Source organism: Pelophylax lessonae (assembly GCF_965119305.1).
Source record: "Pelophylax lessonae genome assembly, chromosome: 6".
In the NCBI taxonomy this organism is placed as follows: Eukaryota; Metazoa; Chordata; class Amphibia; order Anura; family Ranidae; genus Pelophylax; species Pelophylax lessonae.
In genome coordinates this window covers 34,412,160-34,429,878 of record NC_138773.1, presented here as the reverse complement: position 1 = coordinate 34,429,878, position 17,719 = coordinate 34,412,160, and the positions used below count along the sequence as shown (strand labels likewise).

Genomic DNA, 17,719 nt, shown 5'->3' with positions numbered 1-17,719 from the left:
CCATCAAACTGGAATATTCAACATTTGTAGCTAAGATGTTAGAATAGTTCTGAGAAACACTATGTGCGGAGCAAAGATTCTAAAGCACTTGGTCCTGTTACTGTAGTTATGGTCGAGAGTGGGCCAATAGATCAAATATAAAATTTAGTCGGTTACAACAGCAACCAGTTTCTTGAAAGCTGGTAGAGTCCAGGAAAAATGGACATAAGTTAAGATAGTCTGCTAAGGCTCAACATGCTTCGCAAGAATTTGCTTCCTCAGGAGCTTAGGTAAATAATGTAGGATTTATAATTGCGTACGTTGGGCTGGAAAGAGTTATTCAATGGATGAAATCAGTTACTTCACAGGTCCTATCAATACATCACCCAGAAAGCCAATTCTCAGTTATATTAATAGTATAATAATTAACAGCTCCCTATCGCTGGGAGGTGTCGTTACTGTCTGCTGGAAAGGCTGACAGCACTCAAAAAACTTCTAGCCCACAAAGCCGCAGCATTAGCATCCTTACAACATAAGGGGGGAGGGAGCCATAGTATACAGTCAGTAAAAATACACTCAAACGGTCTATCACCCAGAGAACCGATCTCCGCAATGGCATCCGCTACAATGTTCCCAGCTGCAGTGGTGTACCTGGCAAAAGGGGGTTCTTACCGGGTATCACCACTTAGAGGGTGCCCTGGTGTGGCCGCCTTCGATATGCAGCATGGCAGCAGTGTGCCAAGTTGCTAGAACAATATCCTCATTCCTGGCACTGAAAGAAGCCAAAGTGGCAGAGTGACCTCTGTCTGACTTGAACTCTATTCCCCTTGGGATGGGAGAGTGCTTGGCATGGGAGGATGTTTTCAGGTAAGTAAACACGAAACAAAAATGGAGGGGGGGTATTGCATCCATTTACACCAGTGCTGGGGGTTGCTAATACTGCCAATAACATTAATTCTGGAGCTTAGTTTACTCCCATACTACAAGCTGTACACCATGAAGTTTCACCTACTTTATTGGTCATGCTCTTATAGTTAACCTTCTTGACAGTGGTGGGCGGCCCATAGGGGGCGCAGGGGCGCCGCCCCCCCCCCCCCCCCCCCCAAAAAAAGAAAAAAAAAAGATTTAAAAAAAAAAAAATTTGTTTTGCCCACAAGGGGCGCCCGTCTCATTGGTGCCTATGGGGGTGGGGTTTTCCACCCGCAGAGGCGCCGATAGACGGCCTTCTGGGGCGTAACTGTAGCGCAGAGCTCTGCGCTACACCACCCCCCTTTTGGCGTCCGCCGCATTGGTGCCGATGGGCGGTGGGGTTTTCCACCAGCAGAGGCGCCAATTGGCGGCCTTCTGGGGCGTAACTGTAGCGCAGAGCAATGCGCTACACCACCCCCTTTTGTGATGTCTTGGATCATGATTGGTCCAGACTCCAGCCTGGACCAATCATGATTCAGGACATCCATGGTGACCTCGTTGGGGGCGGTGCCGGTGCGTGCATCAGTCACTCACCGTCACCGCCCGGTCACTTTCCCGCTGCAGCCCGCGAAGAAGAGGAGTCGCGAGGAGGGGAGAAGCCGCCGCCGGGAGCCAAGCAGAAGAGGACGGACGTCGGAGTCGCGAGGAGGGGGAGAAGCCGCCGCCGGGAGCCGAGCAGAAGAGGACGGACGTCGGAGTCGCGAGGAGGGGGAGAAGCCGCCGCCGGGAGCCGAGCCGTCGCCAGGTAAGTGCCTATTCCACCACCTGCGCAATGCCTGTGCCATGCCTATTCCACCACCTGCGCCATGCCTGTGCCATGCCTATTCCATCACCTGTGCCATGCCTATTCAATCACCTGCGCCATGCCTGTACCATCTGTGCCATGCCTATTCCACCACCTGTGCCATGACCTTACCATCACCTGTGCCATGCCTATTCCATCACCTGTGCCATGCCTGTAACATCTGTGCCATGCCTATTCCATCACCTGTGCCATGCCTGTACCATCTGCGCCATGCCTATTCCACCACCTGTGCCATGCCTGTACAATCTGTGCCATGCCTGTTCCACCACCTGTGCCATGCCTGTACCATCTGTGCCATGCCTATTCCACCACCTGCGCCATGCCTGTGCCATGCCTATTCCACCACCTGCGCCATGCCTGTACCATCTGTGCCATGCCTATTCCATCACCTGTGCCATGCCTGTGCCATGCCTATTCCACCACCTGCGCCATGCCTGTACCATTTGTGCCATGCCTATTCCATCACCTGTGCCATGCCTATTCCACCACCTGCGCCATGCCTGTACCATCTGTGCCATGCCTATTCCACCACCTGTGCCATGACCTTACCATCACCTGTGCCATGCCTGTACCATCTGTGCCATGCCTATACCATCACATGTGCCATGCCTGTACCATGACCTCAAAGTCATGCAATTTTTTTACCGCTTTTTTTGCCGCGAAGCAATACCTATTACATTTTTGTTTTTGCGCCCCCCCCCCCCAAAAAATTTTGAGCACCAGCCGCCACTGCTTCTTGATACCTTCAAGGTGCCACTGTTTTCTGATGGGTGGTTTATAGGCTTCAAGAAAGCTCTTCAGATTTAAAGTGCAATACTAAGCAAGGCTCAAGTGTTGGGCTTTACCAAGTTAATTTTCTTTCTTAGTTTTAAGAGTGCAATAATTGCATTTTATGAGACATTTCTTACATTGAAAGCAGAGGTATAAAGGGCATCACCATCTTTTTCTAGATGATCTACGTGGCTAGGAATGCAAAAGATGTGGCAGTATCGTACTATCACTTCTACAGAATGGCCTATGGACATCCAGAACCTGGAACATGGGATGAATATCTAAATAGCTACATGGAAGGCAATGGTACGTGAGTCAGTAGTTGGGCTCTTAGAAACTGATAGTTCCCATGAAACATCCATGTTCTGTAACGTGGAATGGACAGACTAAAAATATGCTTAGGCATTTCAAAGACTTTTCTAATGTTCTGTTACTTTTCTTTTAAGGCCATTATCTCAAACATTTTGTGTTTGCTTTGTCCAACAGTTGCTTTTGGGTCATGGGCCAAACATGTGAAGGGCTGGTGGGAAGTGAGGAAAAAACACAAGGTCTTGTACTTGTTCTACGAGGACATGTTGGAGGTAACTTGACTTTGTCTTGCCACCTTCTGGAGAACTCTTGACCTATAACAAAAAATTGAATCTTATTGACTCTCGCCGAATCTCTTTGGTTAGGACCCAAAACGTGAGATCCGAAAGGTGATGAAGTTCATTGATAAGGAACTTCCTGAAGAAATTGTGGAAAAAATACACAAGAACACTTCCTTCCAGGCTATGAAGGACAACCCCATGGCCAACTACAGTACCTTCCCATTCATGGATCACTCAATATCCCCGTTTATGAGGAAAGGTAAGCCTTAGCAATTTTCATTAGTTGTTTTTTGTTTCCTTAATACTTTTTTAATACTTTGGCTAAGACTCGATTCACACCAGCGCGACTTGTCAGCCTGACAAGTCGCGGTCCCTCGCGGTCCATTGACCGCTACAGGACCCGTTCTAATACGAGCGACACAAGTCGCTCCGACTTAGAAAAAGGGTCCTGTACTACTTTGGGGGGACCTCGGAGCGACTTGCATAGACATTCATTATATGAAGTCCGTGCAAGTCGCGCCGAAGTCGCGGTGCACTGGACTTCACAAGTCGCCCCCGAAGTAGTACAGAGTCGTGTTGCCATAGTGTGAACCGACTCTCAATCAACAAAAATTATGTGAATTCATTGCAGAGACATACTGTACATGAATGGCCAATTATATGCAAAAGAAAGTCGATCTTATAATCAGCATGCGAGTTTGGCCCGGAGTAGAAAATCCAGGCACAAGATTAATAATATTATACCTCCTAGATTGAAAACTCTAACAAGCAGGGCTCTCTGATTCCTCCTGTATTGAATTGTATTGTAACCGTACTGTCTGCCCTCATGTTGTAAAGTGCTGCACAAACTTTTGGGGCTTTATAAATCCTGTATTATAAAAATAATAATAATAATAATAATAATAATAACAATAATAATAATCAGGGCTTTTTTTCTCAAAGAATAGGTGCAGGAACTCCCCCTTTCTGACTCACTTCTTTTCTCTGCCCCTACCCTCCTCCGAGGACCGTTCCCTGATTCCACCCACTGCCCACCTCCCAGTACTGCCCTTTATAGAGAACACAGAACTATTTTTGGTACCAAGTACTGTAAGTATGGAATTTGTTAATGATTGTTAATGATAACAAGAAAATCAGTAAAATAGATCTCCTGCAGCCAGCAACATCAATACACCCTCCAGCAACAATAGATCCCCCCCCAACAACAATGCATCACCCACAACAGAATATCCTACAGTACAACAATAAAGCCCTGGCAGCAACAACAGATCTCCCTACAGCCTGCATCAATAGACCCCCCCCCCCTTAACAGTAGATCTCTCCCAGCAACATCTGACCCCCCAGCAACATAAGGCAAACTCCAGCAACAATAGATCCCCCCACCAGTAACAAAAGACTTTCCCAGCAACATTAGACCCCCCTGCAGTGCAAACATGGATCCCCCCTCCAGCTACAGTACATCCCCTAGCAGCCAGTATCAGTAGACCCTTCAGCACACCCCAGCACCCCTTGCATACATTCAGTGCCGGAACTGCGTTCCCCCATGGTACTGCTGAAAAAAAGCCCCGATAATAATAATAGAATAACTGAGTCTGCCTTTTATGTGGTCATTGTGCTACTTCTTTGCTCCCACACTTTCTTGATATTCTGGAGGTAAATGGTTAGTGCATTGTGTATATGAATAGTTATGTTCAATGTAAAATTATTGGCTTAAATTAGAAAATAAAAGCAAAAAAATACAAAGATAATAACAAACAAAATCAATAAATAAATAGCCCTTCTTTTTATTAAAGGATAACTTCCTGATATAACAACAGTAACCCCACCTGTGCAGAGATTTTCCAGTTTTGGGAGAACAACCTAAGCACAAACATACTGTAAGGGTCCTTTCACACGAGCGATCCGATCAGATCCGCCTGTCAGTTTTTTTCCGAGGATCTGATCTGATCCTCCATGCATGCCTATGGGGCATCCGATGTCAGCGGAGACATGTCCGCTGACACAAGCTGCCATCCGCATCCGATACTGTCCATGAAATCCGGACGGATGGAAACCCTATTTTCCATCCATCCAGGGGATCGGATCGGATGTAATCGGATGAGAGCGGACAGGCAGTCCACTCTCATCCGATTTCTCCTTAGAGATGCATGGGGACCTGACACATCCCTCTCTGCACAAAGAGCGGAGAGGGAGCTGTCACCTTCCTGCTCAGTGGGGATCTGTGTATCGATCCCCCGCTGAGCAGCATGGATCCGCCTACGGAGGCGGACCGTGTGAAAGAAGCCTAAGTAATTGTCACTGGGGCAGATTAACTCCCTGCCACGTCCAGACAGGAATGTAACAGAGCTTAAACTATAATAGCTCATTACAGGAGCAACATTCTGTAAGTTCTTTAACCACTTGCCGACCGCCGCCGACTTTTTACGGCGGCAGTCAGCCCCTCACAGGCAAAGTGACGTAGGGGTACGTCACTAGCCTGTGAGGCTCTAGGGGGCGAGGCGCGCTCCCGCCCCCCGCTCGTTCGCGGACCCCCGCGCGTGTGACCGGCGGACCCGATGTCCGCCGGTCACTCGCGATTGTCGGGTGGAGAGGGAGAAAGGCAGGCGGCTAATGTAAACAAAGCCGCCTGTCTTTCTCCCCTGTGTAACTGCAGAGATCATACGGTCCTGCTATGCAGGATCGTATTTCTCTGTTGTTACACAAACAGCCACATCCCTTCACAGTTAGAAGCACGCCCCTAGGGACACACTTAACCCCTCCTTCTCCAATAAAGTTAACCCCTTCCCTGCCAGTGTCATTTTTACAGTATCAGTGCATATTTTTAGCTCTAATTACTGTAGTAATGTCACTGGTACTCTCAAAAGTGTCAAAAATGTCAGTCAAGGGTCCGATCTGTCCGCCGCAATGTCGCAGTCCCGCAAAAAAAAAAAAAATAGCAGATCGCCGCCATTACTCGTTAAAAAAAAAAAGAAAAAAAATGACAAAAATCTTTCCCTTAGTTAGTAAACACAATAACTTTTGCGCAAAAAAAATCAAAATACGCTTATTGCGCAAATTGGCCTAAAATGTTAAAAAATTTTGATTTTTACATTTTTTTTGGGGAATTTCATATAAAAAATGTGAAAAATATTGTTATTTTTGCAAAATTGTCGCTCTTTTTTTGTTTATAGCGCATGATCAAAAAATCGCACAGGTGATCAAATACCACCAAAAGAAAGCTCTGTTTGTGGGAAAAAAAGGACGTCAATTTCATTTGAGTACAGCTTTGCATGACCGCGCAATTGTCCGTTAAAGTCACACAGTGCCGAATCGCAAAATAGGCCCTGGTCAGGAAGGGGGTAAAATCTTCTGGGGCTTAAGTGGTTAAATAATTAGCAGCCAGAAATTCTTTTTCATCATTTTGAAAAAATAGTTTTAATAAAAAAGAAAAGAAAAATGGTACAGGAAATATTTAGAAAAACATCACAAGATAGACATAAGCAACAACAAAAAAAAGGGATTTTAAAAGAAAAACAATGTTGTCTTGTCTTTGGTTATGTGTAGAATCCTATTTGCTGTAAGGGACTTTTGAATCAGACGGCTAGATGTTTCCTACGAATATTCGGGAACACACAGAGACACATGAGAGTAGAGTCAAAGCATGTTCGTTTATTTCAGGAAATGTCCCGAGCAGATAAAGTATCTCACAAAAGTGAGTACACCCCTCACATTTTTGTAAATATTTTATTCTATCTTTTTATGTGACAACACTGAAGAAATGACATTTTGCTACAATGTAAAGTAGTGAGTGTACAGCTTGTATAACAGTGTAAATTTGCTGTCCCCTCATAATAACTCAACACACAGCCATTAATGTATAAAGCGCTGGCAACAAAATGAGTACACCCCTAAATGAACATGTCCAAAGTGTCAATATTTTGTGTGGCCACCATTATTTTCTAGCACTGCCTTAACCCTCTTGGGCATGGAGTTCACCAGAGCTTCACAGGTTGCCACTGGAGTCCTCTTCCACTCCTCCATGATGACATCACGGAGCTGGTGGATGTTAGAGACCTTGCACTCCTCCACCTTCCGTTTGAGGATGCCGAACAGATGCTCAATAGGGTTTAGGTCTGGAGACATGCTTGGCCAGTCCATCACCTTTATCCTCAGCTTCTTTAGCAAGGCAGTGGTCATCTTGGAGGTGTGTTTGGGGTCGTTATCATGTTGAAATACTGCCCTGCGGCCCAGTCTCCAAAGGGAGAGGATCATGCTCTGCTTCAGTATGTCACAGTACATGTTGGCATTCATGGTTCTCTCAATGAACTGTAGCTCCCCAGTGCCAGCAGTACTCATGCAGCCCTAGACCATGACACTCCCACCACCGTGCTTGACTGTAGGCAAGACACACTTGTCTTTGTACTCCTCATCTGCCGCCACACACGCTTGACACCATCTGAACCAAATAAGTTTATTTTGGTCTCATCAGACCATAGGACATGGTTCCAGTAATTCATGTCCTTAGTCTGCTTGTCTTCAGCAAACTGTTTGCGTGCTTTCTTGTGCATCATCTTTAGAAGAGGCTTCCTTCTGGGACAACAGCCATGCGGGCCAATTTGATGCAGTGTGCGGCGTATGGTCTGAGCACTGACAGGCTGACCACCCACCCCTTCAACCTCTGAAGCAATGCTGGCAGCACTCAAATGTCTGTTTCCCAAAGGCAATCTCTGGATATGATGCTGAACATGTGCACTCAACTTCTTTGGTAGATCATGGCGAGGCCTGTTCTGAGTGGAACCTGTCCTGTTAAACCGCTGTATGGTCTTAGCCACCGTACTGCAGCTCAGTTTCATGGTCTTGGCAATATTCTTATAGCCTAGGCTACCTTTATGTAGAGCAACAATTCTTTTTTTCAGATTTTCAGAGAGTTCTTTGCCATGAGGCGTCATGTTGAACTTCCAGTGACCTGTATGAGAGAGTGAGAGTGATACACCAAATTTAACACACCTGCTACCCATTCACACCCGAGACCATGTAACACTAATGAGTCACATGACACCAGTAAGGGAAAAGGGCTAATTGGGCCCAATTTGGACATTTTCACTTAGGGGTGTACTCATTTTGTTGACAGCAGTTTAGACATTAATGGCTTTGTGTTGAGTTATTTTGAGGGGACAGCAAATTTACACTGTTATACAAGCTGTACACTCACTACTTTACATTGTAGCAAAGTGTAATTTCTTCAGTGTTGTCACATGAAAAGGTATAATAAAATATTTACAAAAATGTGAGGGGTATACTAACTTTTGTGAGGTACTGTATATAGTTATAACAACAGAAAAATTAAATTCGCAATAAGGGCTTGGCTTCAGTATGACTCACGATCACATGATACTTTTTGGCATACTACACAATTTTGAACTGTTCCCAACTTCCCATAACAAATTTACCAATCAACCCTGTTCTTGTGTGCAACTATTTCTGCAGAGTCAGACATAGCTGAACAAACAAGATGTTATGACTATAAATCAGGCATAATTTCAGGAATAATAAAGAAGACAGGTTTGCCCAAGCCTGATCATCAGCCTTTTTAATCATTCCATTAATTCCTTCCCTGATAATGCATGCCAAATAACAACTATACAGGACAAGTATAACCAAAACAATAACACAGACAGGAAGTGGGCAGGAAAACGTTCCCACCACCTCACTTCCTGTGGGTGACCACCCTGTATACACATCATACCATGAATGGTGGGTATCATGTGACAACTGAGCGTTGCCTGCAGCAAGATTGCCCCCTCATAGTGATTGTTTTTACAATTGCCTGATGTACTGTCAAATTATATGTTATTAAGGTGCTGTAAAAATTTCCTTTGTTGCTTAAGTACAACAATAATTGGACCTATGGGCAGTGAAAATCACCTATTGGGAGTGCATGGACTTATTTGTTTTGTCAAAGTCCTCAAAACACACAGGCCTGAATGGGCCTAAGTCCTCTGGATGATACATCCATGTTGGCAGAAAGACCAACAAAATCAAATGACTAAGTCCACACAGTGTTTTCCCAGAAATCTGGGGAGAGAGTTGCCAGGACATCTTCTGTATCCTCTTCCGGCTTGTCTGTTACTTTAATTTCAGGGTCTTTATCACCTGTTTTGGCCCTCTTTGATACTCTCTTTACTCTGGTTGCATGGATTTACTGGGGACTCTGTTCAGTCAGGACTGCTGTTCTGGTCACTGCGATCACCTTCTATGGTCCAAAGGGGAATCCAGATCCCTTGACCATGTTTAGTTGTCTCACAACGACTACATCTCCAGGTTGGAAAGGGTGTGTTGGTTCCTGTGAAGGAAGTGGAAAACAGACAGACACATCTCCGTAGATGCCACTCAAAGTCTGAATCAATCTAGTACAATAATGTGCTCTAAATCACCAGGCATGATTACAAGAGGACCTTTTGTCCTAAGTTTTGGAACTGGTTTTCCCATTAAAATTTCAAATGGTGACATTTTAGGTTTTTTGTGGCAAGTGTCGTCGTTATTTCTGCTAATACTACTGGAATAGTGTCTTCTTAATTTTTTTAAAAGTCCCTCCTGTTACAATTGTATCCTTGATTGTTCTGTTCATTCTTTCCACTATACCCAAACTCTGAGGATAATATGGAATGTGAAATTTCCACAGAATCTGCAAGAATTTGACAAGTTCCCGGCAGATCTTGGAGACAAATGCTGGCCCATTATCAGCAATCACTAGGGGACAACCCAACCCAGGGATTATTTCTTTAACCATGACTTTTACCATTCTCTTTGGCAAACAGATTAAAAATAACTGGGATTGCATTGTTTATCATTAGATTAATTAACCCCGCACATATTGTTATGATATACGTGTAGTCATATCATGGGTGACCTTGCCAGTTATCACTAATGTCTCATCCCAGTACATTCCTTTTATGAGAAAGAGAAAAGGTAGTGGGGCAAGTGAGAGGATCACGTCTGCACACAGCTAACATGACAGACACAAGATGTAGAACTAAAAGTTCCAGCATTCACACACATACACAATTATCTCTTTAAAATTGCCTACATTTTTCCCATTTGTACACAACACATGCATATCGTTCTCTCTCTTTCTTTTTAACTTATTTCCCTGCTTAAGTTCGTTTTACCTCCCTAAAATCTTCTTTCCTTCCAACTCTCATGTTCTACTCTATGTACATGACTTATAAACACAGAGGCACCATGTTGAAGAATACCTATTAAAGTATTTTGTTCTCCCCTCTGTCCCCTCTTTGGCAATGAGTCCTTCAGGAGTCACCGCCAAACCTTTAGCAGACCAATAATCAAGGCATATGCTTGGAGATCTCTGATCATACTGTCATAAGGGGGCAGGTCCTGATGTGGGAGAAGCATACTGAATAGTCAGAGAGGTAGTAGACAGGAGAAGTATCTCATAATCACTCATTCTCTGAGAATATGCTGTGTTCAGATTTTTTAACAATTACAAAACTTGATGTGATGTGTGCGAAACAGTTGAATGTCCCAATATGAGAACCGTTGACATCTCTACCCCCATTGTGCAGGCTGCCAGAGCCCATAGACGTGCCGACATTCCTTACCGGAACTGGAACTACTTTGGAAAAATAGGCTACAGGTCTCAGCTTACCAGCATGCTCCTGCGCAAGGACAGCAGCCATTGTTTTTACAATTGTCCCTTGTATCCAAAAAGGTGTACAATAATCAGGGAGTCCCAGCCCTGGGGCAGTTACCATTGCAGTTTTCACCCTTGTGTAAGCATGTATTTTTCGTCATCCCAAGTCACTAGGTCTAGAGCTTCTGTCAATGTGCTTTGTCTGAGTATCTTATCAAAATGGGAACGGTCAGCTATCCATTGGCAACAGTAACCAATCATAACTAAAAAGGACAGCATGTTTTTTTGATGGCGGGCGTGCCATTCCCACGGCAGCTGTAACCCTTGCTGAGCTTATTTTGCGTTCCCCGGGGGTAAATGCAAACCCCAAATACTCAACCTGTGGAAGACAGAGCTGGATGCTGGACTGGAAGACTTTGTGACCCTCTTTACAAAGATAATTCAGCAGACTTATGGCTGGAATACACGGGCCGAATATCGTCCGATCATTCGACCACCGACTTATGAAAAAGTGTTCGTTGGTCGAAAACGTTGCCAACATACACAGGCCGAATATCGCCCGACCGTTTGACCGCCGACCATCGAAACAGTGCATGCGTGATGATGTTCTACAGATTTTAAATGAACGACCTTAACACCAACGTATAGAATATCGTTCGCTCGCAAACGAGACAACAGAATTTTTCGTTTTTTTCAAACGGGATTTTTCGTTCACAATATCGATATTGGTCACTGATGGCTGGGCATTAACGAGTAGAATATCGGCCGAACCTTCACTGAACGGAAATTTTCGGCCGATTTTCTTATCGTGTATTCCAGCCATTACATTATCAACCTGACTAGCCTCCAGGGAGGGACTACATAACAGTAAGTCATTGACATACTGAAGGAGGACGGAACCCTGACCAGCTGTCCAAGACTGCAATGTAGCATGGAGCGCTATGGAGTAGACTGCAGGGGAGTCTATATAGCCTTAGGAAGGACGAGCCCAGGTTAGTTGGCGACTGTCAAAACTGAATGCCATAAGTAGTTGTGTCTGTTCGTCAACAAGGACGGAGAAAAATGCTTTACTTAAATCGATTACTGAAAAACATGGAGAGTCATGGGGAATAAAGGTAATCAGTGATAGTACATCAGGTACAATTGGGTCTATAGGGATAACTAGATTATTAACCCCTCCTAGATCCTGTACAATATGGGAAGTGCCATCTGCTTTAGGCACTGAGTTAATGGGAGTGTCGTAGGGTGGGATGACTCTTTTTATTATCCCCTGTTTCAGAAAAGATTGCACCAAAGGTTTGATGCCTTCAATTTTTTCCTGTGACAGTGGACACTGCTTAAGAAACACTGGTGTTATTCCTTTCTTTAACCTTGCTTTGTAGGGAGTGCAAAAAATGTTCCTCACATCCATTTTGGACTGGGCCCTAACTTCAGGACTGGGCCCAAACTTCAGGGTTAATCAGAGATTCCATATCTCTCTGGAAAAAACAAAAAGGAGATGTAGCATGTATGTCACCTTCCGGTGTGGATGAGATTCCCAGCATACCTATTAGGTCTCTACCCAATAAGTTTACCAGACAACCAGGAATTAACCTAAATTTTTTTTCATGTGTGGGGAGTACTATATGCACCTATGGCTGTTGAGTCCAATTTTGCACTTTCAGGTGGTGTCTCACTGGTGCTTGAGCCTGCTGAAGTGCAGGGGCATACTGGGGCTGATGCTGAGGTACTACCTGACCTTATTGTTGATTACCCAAAGGAGCATTACCCTGCTGTTGGAGGTGGGGGCACTGATTCTTCCAGTTACCTTCTTGTCTGTCCACATCCAAAGCAGCGAGTGCGTCTCCCTGTATTGTTGAAATTCCCTCTTCCTCTACCCCTGCCTCTACCACCTCTCCAAGGCCTCCTTTCACCTGTCATATCTCTTTCTCTTGCCTGCCCAGGATTACAGTGCTGTAATCCTTGGTCACTAAAAAACGCCTTTTTAGGTGTTTTAAATTTAAAACAACCTGCTGCATCCTTCTCCATTAACTTTATATCTCTTTCCCTAGGTCTTTGTTTACATGCCACTGCCTTTGGAAGGGAAGTGCGTCCCTTCCACAGTCTAACCATTTCAGAGTGCCCGCTGGTTGAAGTGTACTAATAGACGGTACCTTTGTCCAGTCAAAGCCTGATCCTGACTCATCCCAGTATACCATCCACAAGAAGCCTCATATCTTCCTGTGACATCTGTCTCCCTTTTGTAGTCCTTTTTTTAAAAAAGCTATACAGGCTGTTGGATTTTTCTGAGGTTTAGGGGCCTCATCTATATTGGGGTACAAGGATGCACACGGGACAGGTAAGTATGCTGGGGGAGATCCAACAAAAGGATCGTTAGTTCCCCTGACGGATAGAGCACCGCTAGCTTTCTTTCCAGCAGCAATCCTATCCATTGCACACCAATCCTGCTCCCCTTAAGGGCTCTTTCACACGGGCGATCCGATCAGATCCGCCTGTCAGTTTTTTAGGCCGATCTGATCGGATCCTCCATGCAGCTCTATGGGGCAGCGGGTGTCAGCGGAGACGCCTCCGCCGATACCCGCTGCCATCCGTATCCGATCCTGTCCGTGAAATCTGGACGGATGGAAACCCTATTTTTCCATCCGTTCAGTAATCGCATCGGATCAGATCTGATGAGAGCGGACAGGCGGTCTGCTCTCATCCGATCCCCCATAGAGGGCAGCGGGGGCTGAGACACCTCCCTCTCCGCTCTGCAAGCGGAGACGGAGCTGTCATCCGGCGGCTCAGCGAGGATCGCGGATCGATCCCCGCTGAGCAACACGGATCCACCTACGGAGGCGGACCGTGTGAAAGAGGCCTTACTGTCATTATTTACATAAGTATTCTGTTTAGGTACAGCCTTTTTTTTGTTTGGTTTTTCCCTTTTGAACATCACTAGGATCCACTACTGGGTACCAATGTGGAGCTACCTTTAACCAATTCTTTCCTACTCGCTTCATATATTCCATATCCCACGTGGGATCAGGGCCAAATGCATCATAGGCACTTGTGTCTCCCAGACAAAGTCCTCTAATCATACTCATATGAATTTCATCATTAGCCCCATCCCTAGGAAAAGGATTACTACTTCCCAAAGCCTCCATCCAGACCGCTAAATTTGAAACCCAAGGGTTAACATAGTAATAATTAGTTGATGACACTCTGCCTACATTACCTTTACAATTTTCTCCAAAAATCGGAGGTGCATATTTGCTACTTTGGTAGCCCATTTTCAACCAAGCCTAAAAAATCTCTATAAGCATATGGGGAAGCCACCATACCAAATAGCCTCTCCTTTTGCTATCCCTATGTGACTGTCTGTCTCACAAAGACCTGATTCTCTCTAGGATCGGCTATACAAATCTCCTTTCACAGAGACATCCGACAATCTGGTGGTCAACCACAAGAGTGCATTGTTGGAGCACATATTCACATATAATTCTTACACATACATATATATCTTATAACTTGAAGCATGCAGCCTATAATACAGCTTATGTGCACATAGTGGGAGCCATCCAGCCATCAAAACCTGCTGTGTTCCAACACAGCTTCTACGCAGCTCCTGCAAAACTTGTATGCAGAGCGCCACCGGATCTGTACCGACATATCTTTTATATCTGTCCCATTAAAACAATTTCATGGCTCGTGGTTCTTTTAATGCAAAAAAAAAAAATAATAATCAAAGCTAAGGTGTTAGGATGCACCAAAAATAAGGTACAATTCACTCACCTTAGATGATCTTGCATCCCACGCACTGACACCAAAACTGTAAGGGACTTTTGAACCGGATGGCTAGATGGACTCCCTACGAATATTCGGGAACACACAAAGACACACGAGGGTAGAGTCAAAGCACGTTCGTTTATTTCAGAAAATGTCCCGAGCATATATACAGTTAGAACAACAGAAAAATTAATTTTGCAATAAGGGGCTTGGCTTCAGTATGACTCACGGTCACATGACACTTTTTGGCATACTACACAAGTTTAAACTGCTCTCATAACAAATTTACCAGTCAACACGTTCTTATGTGCAACTATTTCTGCAGAGTCAGACCTAGCCAAACAAACAAAATGTTATGACTATAAATCAGGCATAATTGCAGGAATAATAGAGGACAATATATAGCATGAAAACACCATTAACCCTTCATTCTCTTGCATAGTAAGTCTAGCCTGATGTTTGCAAAAGTCAATGGCCCTTAGAAAAAAGGGACTCCCAGTATCCATGGTAGTTTTGATGTCAAACAAGAGCCAAATGTATTCATCTTCTCTTGTCCATGGAGAGGTATGGAGAGGTAGTCACAAAGCCAGCTCCACCCAATCAAATGGTCTGAGAGGGCGCTGCAGGGGTCTGGAAAGTATTTCATTATATGCCAGGGGGCATAGACCCTTAATGCCAACTATTCAAAATCTGACAAGGTTTCACAATCAAAAAAACAACATTTTGTTTAGCAGAATAAAATTACAATTTGTTAGATACCAAATATGATGTAGATATTATATTTGTTTCTGTTAGTAGGTCTAATATGCCCCATTAGCCTTCTTATTCTCGTAACATATGTGTGCTTGGTGTCTAGCTAACTGGCTTCTTCCCATATATTAGTGTAACTACTTTTTTATGAAGGTAACTCCATTGCAGCAGGAATTATGGATTGTTTATAAAATTTTGGCTCTGGACGTTCAGTTAAGTATAAATTAGAAACAGACTGAAAGATGAGTATTGCAGTGGAGATTTATGATACTTCTGCTATTTGTCTAAAGGCGGATTGTGTTTCCTCAAATGTGTCACTATTCATGAACATCTCTAGAACAAACATGAGATTTAAATCTGACCGTTTTTGTTACCAACTTGTGAATTTTGTGGAAAATGAGGGTGGCACTAGGTTTAGCGTGAGTCCCCCATTCTCTCCACACTGTTTTGGTTTTTTAAGATCTTTCTATCCTAACAAACAGCCAATCTTTTTGTTAAAGGATATCCTTATCCTCAAACAACATCAAACTTAAAATGTATGTAAGCCTCCAATAATGCACTTCACCCATGTGCTCCCTTTTTGGTCTGTTTAATACAACAAAAAAGAGTTTTGATAAATCTGTTTGAAAAGTAGAAAATATCTGTGGATCCTGCTAGAAATCCAGTGTCGTCCTGCCCACACTGCAGTTTTATCTCAGTGTTAACAGTCCTGATCAACTATATGACACTTCCCCCTATGTTACAGAGAACAGGAGGAGGTGTCCTGTAATTGTAACACACTTCCTGTTCTAGAGTGACAACCTCTCCTCCATGAATACAGTACAGTGACTGAGCGTTGTCATCCTAGGACAGGAAGTGTGTTACTGATAGGATCGCCAGGTGTATATAAGGGGGAAAAAGCCCAACAAAAATAGAAAAATGCAGCCACCATATCTAAGGACTGATAAGCTGCATTGTATTCCTTTTTTGATCTTGAGTTTAGATACCCTTTACATTAATAAAGTTTTTCCTCACAGTTTTTTTTTATCACGGTTTGTGTAAGGAAAAAAGTGCGGCAATGCACTGAAACATTTTCTTGAGTGTCCATAGAAAGAAAAAAACATCAAAAGTATTTTTAAAAATAACTGTAATTTGCATCAAATCCTAAGCAAAGGGTAATGTTAGTGTAGGGATGGCATCTGTCCTGGACAGTCCTGCATCTTGGTCCTTTGTCACACCAATGTTGTGTCCCGACTCATGTCTCAGGATTACAGCATCAACCTTTTTTAATTTGCTTTACATGTGCAGCAACTCAAGGGATTGAGGGGCTCGAGGAGGCGAGTAGGACAGATCTATGAGGGACCAACCACCAAAGTGGGCATGATGGGTAATCCCTGCATTTTTAGAGGTTGGGTCTGGGTGGGACCAGCCAACAAACTGGGCGTGATTTGTGCACACCCACCCAGAAAGTTGGCGGAAAAACTGGATACTGTGGATGGGGTTGAGTGTTCTGGAATCCAGGACCACAATGTTTGTAAGTATGAGTGTGCAGTCCTCCATGATACCTCATGTGACATCTCTCTCCTCCCTCCAGGAATTTTTGGTGACTGGAAGAACCAATTCACCGTAGCCCAGAATGAGATATTTGATGAATATTACCAGAAGGAAATGTCTGACACGGATCTCACCTTCCGTATGTAACAAGGACCCAGTTGGAGCTACAACACAGGACCAAAACCCCCATCTGCAAACCCAAGACCATAACCTCCATCTACAAACTCAGGATCAGAACCATCATGTGCAAACCAAGGACCAGAGCCACCATCTGCACACCTAAGACCAGGACCACCTTCTGCAAACCCAGGTCCAGAAACACCATCTGCAAACCCAAGATCAGAAATACTTTCTACAAACTCAGGACCACTATCTGCTAACCCAGGACCAAACCCACCATCTGCAAACCCAGAACCACCATCTGCATCCCAGAACCACCATCTGCAAGCCCTGGACTAGACTCACCATCTGCAAACCCTGAACTGGAACCACTGCCAGGCTAAGCCAGGTGATGGTCAAGGGATCTGGGTGGATGCCGACTTTGAAGGGGGGACCTTTCCCCAACTTGGACCAGCTCTGTGACATCGGCCGCCAGTAGGCTTTAGCCCGCTGTCAGCTGAAAATGGGTCACAGGAGTGCAAAACAAACTGCACTTATGTGATCCATAGAAGACATACACCCAAAAGAGTTTTGTCTTTACATCACATTAGGCAGCCATGCTTATGGCAACTTAAGGCATATCTGACAAACGGCAGAGGAAGTTTGAGGGAATGCTGAGATGTCTTAACCGGTTGCCGACCGCCGCAAGTACATATACTGCGGCGGTCAGCCCCGGCCAGGCAAGGGACGTATGGGTACGTCACTCGCCTGTCACTTGCATGTGAGCCAATAGCGGGCGAGCGCCCGCCCCGGCTCGTTCCCTGGGAA

General features: G+C 44.6%; 1 protein-coding gene across 1 annotated transcript in view; it reads left to right on the top strand.

The window, feature by feature from the left end:
• LOC309558162 (sulfotransferase 1 family member D1-like) overlaps positions 1–17,146 on the top strand; it is a 38,215-nt gene extending 21,069 nt beyond the window's left edge. The window contains exons 5-8 of the mRNA XM_082261171.1: positions 2,704–2,830; positions 3,011–3,105; positions 3,199–3,373; positions 16,833–17,146. Of these exons, the coding sequence (XP_082117297.1) occupies positions 2,704–2,830; positions 3,011–3,105; positions 3,199–3,373; positions 16,833–16,939 (504 nt within the window). The 3' untranslated portion in view covers positions 16,940–17,146. The remainder of the gene's footprint in view (positions 1–2,703; positions 2,831–3,010; positions 3,106–3,198; positions 3,374–16,832) is intronic.
• Positions 17,147–17,719: the final 573 nt, after the last annotated feature.